The sequence below is a fragment of the Phragmites australis genome, chromosome 5, assembly GCF_958298935.1.
Source record: "Phragmites australis chromosome 5, lpPhrAust1.1, whole genome shotgun sequence".
NCBI lineage: Eukaryota > Viridiplantae > Streptophyta > Magnoliopsida > Poales > Poaceae > Phragmites > Phragmites australis.
Window position 1 is genome coordinate 37,465,148 of NC_084925.1, and position 4,216 is coordinate 37,469,363.

General features: G+C 51.1%; 1 protein-coding gene across 1 annotated transcript; it reads right to left on the reverse strand.

Annotated features, from left to right (window-relative positions):
- Nucleotides 1-1,214: 1,214 nt before the first annotated feature.
- LOC133919497 (dof zinc finger protein 2-like) lies at nt 1,215-3,923 on the reverse strand. Its single transcript, XM_062363906.1, has 2 exons — nt 3,547-3,923; nt 1,215-2,658 (listed from the first exon to the last, which is right to left on the reverse strand). The coding sequence occupies exons 1-2, from the start codon at nt 3,571-3,573 to the stop codon at nt 1,567-1,569; spliced, it is 1,119 nt and encodes a 372-aa protein (XP_062219890.1). The 5' UTR covers nt 3,574-3,923; the 3' UTR covers nt 1,215-1,566.
- Nucleotides 3,924-4,216: the final 293 nt, after the last annotated feature.

Genomic DNA, 4,216 nt, shown 5'->3' on the forward strand with positions numbered 1-4,216 from the left:
GACCAGCAGTTCTCTAGCAGCACATTCATATTGCATTGGGTAGTTTATTTATTGTAGGGTTGCCTAATGCCAACAAGGTGATGTAGTAGAACTCGGCAGAACCTCATCCTAAGGAGAATGTTTTTGTGGGTCCTCCAGATTAAGAAGGGGTGCTTCTATATGGTGAAGTGTTGCTATATGCCCTGGCCATCCACTGAAGAAGACATACAGGCCACACCAGGACATATACATGGAAATGGTGAAGTGGGTGAAAGAATAATTTGATGGCAACTTTCTGGTGGGCAGTTGAACTTGCAACTGAATGCCCAACTAGCTACAAATAAAAGAGAACAAGAGTTCATTTCCTGTACACTTGAGATCAGGAGGCAAGGGGTATGATGGTGATGAAGAGCGGGCACCTCTTGGATTAGAAAATTATTATTATGGGTTGTACAAATGGCCTGCACAGTGCACAAGCAGTCAAGCACATACAGATGGCCTACCATATGTAATAGTACCATGTGGACAGAGGGTGGAAAGGTGTGATGTTTGCCATACATACATATTCTTACTTCTCCCTTTCTCCGTGCCGGCCCCCTTCTCTCCTCCTCCGGCTAGTGCATGCTTTTCATGGCTGGAAGATTCTTCTTGGTATCGTAATGATGGCGAGAAAAGAGCACAGGTCGAAGGAAATGGAGAGAGATCTAGAGAGATGACAGAGGATAACAAGCAAAGTAGAAGACCATGAATGAAGAGCCAAATATATGCATGTATATATATTTATAAATCAATGTAACAACAATAAGGAGCCAACAATAAAATAAACATTACAAGCTGTTCTCAAAGCCCTGAGCTGAACACGATATTAATAAGCCAGTCATAAAATATGACTGTTACAGGGTACTGTACACTCTAGCTAGATCAGCACAGCATCGTATGCTCCTTCGCAGGGTCTACTACCAACTGTAGTAACAATACAGTGATCATGTCTGATGACACACAAGTAGCTTCTGCCCCCTAATCTTCCACTAGAGCTAGCTTGCAACAAGTCACCCATGCATGCATGAACGATGCATGCTTACAGCAGACAAAACCAAAAGCCAGGAAGAAGAGTTTGGCCCATATATATAATGGATCATGCATTCATATAGCTAACCAACATGCGTGTTGTTAACAGCACAGTAGAACGCACATCACCCTAGGTGCATGCGTACGGTGTGCTTTGACATGAACACTGCAATAAAAAAGGAACGAAGTTTAAGTGCATACTCTACATGAACAACATTGACATGATTAACAGCTAGCTCCTTGGATTACACGATCAGAAATGAGAGATCGATTGGCGAAGAGACCAAAGCTGTAAATTGGCAGTTTACCACCCTTAATAATCTGTATATCCTGCTGTGTTAGCCCCCAAGTTGATCGCCACACACATGAACAACACCAAGAAACCGGGAAAAAAACCAGAGAGAGATCAAAGGCCATATGTAAACACTAATCACCTCCACCTCTTATTAACTCATTGTCTCTATCCCTATCGCATGCTGACAACGGCGCGTGCATGAGCCATGCATGGCGCGCGCGGCGTTACCAAGGACCGCCGCCGCCATTGCTGCTGCCATTCCCGATCATGCTATTGCTCCAGAACCCCGGAGTTTCATGGCCACCGGTGACGCCGCTGGCCCCGCCGCCGTTGCCTCCTTGATCCTTGCTGTGCTCATACTGATCAGCTCCGGTGTTTCCGCCTCCAGCCGCGCTCACCGCCGGCTTCAAGTCCTCAAAGGGGAAGAGCAGCCTGCCAGCTGCGCTCTCCTGCACCCCTTGAAAACCGGCGCTGTAACCCCCGGCGCCGCCAACTCCCCCCGTGCCGTGCGTGTCCAGTGAGAACCCGAGCAAGCTCTGAGACTGCGGCGGCGGGGGAATGCGGAACTCACCCAGCGCGAATCCCGCGGCAGCGTACTCTGCGGGCATCCCTAGTTGCACATGCTGCAGTGGAACGTAGCAGCCGGTGCTCCTCAGCAGCTCCATCGCCGAGAACGCTCCCATGCCCCTGCCACCGGCGCCGTTGCCCGCCATGGTCGCTCCGGGGTTGCACACGCTGCTGCTCTCCAGGCTCGGGAACGCCGGGAAATCTGGCTGCTGCAGGCCGCGGCCGTGGTGTTGCGGGAACGCCAGGTTGAGGTCGTGCGCGCCTTCGTGCATCAGCTTCGGGTTCTTGGCCGCGAGCCCTACGGAAACCGTGCCGGACACCGCTGCGGAGGTGGAAGCGGCAGCCGCGGCCGCGGCCGCGGACGAGGACGAGCGCTTGTTCTTCCTCGAGCCGCCGCCCACCGGGACGTTGCGGAGCGAGCCACCCTCGGTCCAGTAGCGGCGGCACGTCTTGCAGAAGTAGCGCGGCTGCTGCAGGCTGTAGTTGTTGTAGTAGCAGAACTTGGTGTTTGTGGAGTTGCACCGTGGGCAGTTGAGCGCCTTCTCCTTCTGCGGCCGCGCCCGCCGCTCCGTGCCCGCCCCAGCACCTGCGGTCGCGCCAGCGCCAGGCGCTGCCGCAGCTGCTGCCGGAGCGCCAGCCCTCTGGGCGCCAGGAGCAGAAGGCGCGGCAGGTGGTGGATTCGGATTCCGGTTAGGATTTGTGTTTCCAGCCATCAGCATCTCCTCCATGGGCTTCACTAGCCCTAGCCCCTGGTGATTGACACATATTGCATTTGCACATCATTAGCTTTTACAGTACTACAAGCTTGAACAATGTTAAGGTAGCTAAGAACTAAGATGCAAGAACATGTAGTATGTGAGCATGAAGAGATGGGTAGCACCGTAGCAGGGGAAATGAGGTGTGAGGATCCTTATGGTGCAACAAAGAACCAAGCAAATGGATACAAAGTGAGATTAAAGAGAAGGGGAAAGGCAAACAAAAGGTGAAAAAGGAAGGAAAAGATGAGAGAGAAACACACCACCACACAAAACTCAACTTTGTTTGTGCTCTTAGGTTTGTGTTTGTTGCGTAGCACTGTTACTTACTCCATCACCCAAGACATGGCTGCTCTTTTGATGCAAGGTGTGTGAGAGAGAGAAGGGTAAAGCTATATGAGAAAAAGAGGGATGGAAAGATAAAAAGGATGAGAGGTTGGAAAGGGGCATAAGAAAGAAAGAAAGGGAGAAACAAAGGAAAAGAAATGCGGTGCCTGTGCTCCTTTCAAGGATTAAAAAGGGAGACAAGGGAGAATTAAAGGCTCCCGAGGCCCTCGGCTCGAAGCCAATGGAGAAGAGAAGGCACGCACACAGAGAAGAGATGACGATACATGCATAGATCTACACAAAGAATAAAAGGTTGGCTATGGCGGTATCCAAGAACAACAAAGCCGGCGAGATCATCATATCTATCCGCATATAAGGATTAAGAAAGCAAGCTCCGAGACCAAGGCGGGCCAAAGAAGAAAGACCAAGAACAAGGCATCAAGATCCACAAGGACAGAAGCCAACCCGGCGGGTGAGAGATCTCGGATGCATAGCCCCCGATGCATGTCGTAGCTAGCGCTGATTCGATCGAGATGGTTATGCAGATTAGCTTACCTGGTGCCAGTGCGCCGCTGCATCCATGCATGCAAAGATCACAATTACCGCTCCTCAGCAACAATTCTTACGCGTTGTGCTTATGAACAAGGGGGCGAGAGAGGCAACAGCTCTGGAGGAGCTACTGGATGTCTCGAGCGGAAGGGGGAGAGCGAATGCCTTGTGGATGGCCTTAGTGGAATTGTTCCCCCTGCTGCCTCTCTCTCCTCGTTGATATGCCATGAGATAGTGGGATTCTTTTCGCAATATTTTTATGCCTGCAGCTAGAGAGAAGGAAGGATGAAGAGGAAGGGAAATTGCTTCATCGCTGCGTTGCCAGTTCTGAAATGTGTCAGAATTCGTCCATGTATGCTTCGGCCTTCGGAATTTTGTGTGTTGCGGGTTTTGGGCCGAAAACCAGTCGGTGAGAGCAGTCAACCGAGGGGCAGGCGCGCAGCCATGAGAACGATGGTCCGTGGTGCCCCACACGTGAGTAGGCCGTCGTGCCACGTGCGAGCAACCAACCTGAGTGTTTTTAGTGCTCCACAGTTTCGACGACATTAGCATCTTCAAGAGCTCTTCCATTCCGCCCGCTATCCTATTAGATAGCTAAAATACCCAAAATCCAGTCTCTAGCAGTGATACCATCACACTCGCTATTTTGACACACTCTATATCTGGCCTCCTGCAC

What these genes read in the sequence shown, in the direction of transcription:
- LOC133919497 (XM_062363906.1), bottom strand. Translation starts at nt 3,573, where the DNA reads ATGGATGCAGCGGCGCACTGGCACCAG. An exon ending in CAGCGGCGCACTGGCACCAG is followed by an intron (nt 2,659 to 3,546) that starts GTAAGCTAATCT and finishes GTCAATCACCAG; the next exon opens with GGGCTAGGGCTAGTGAAGCC.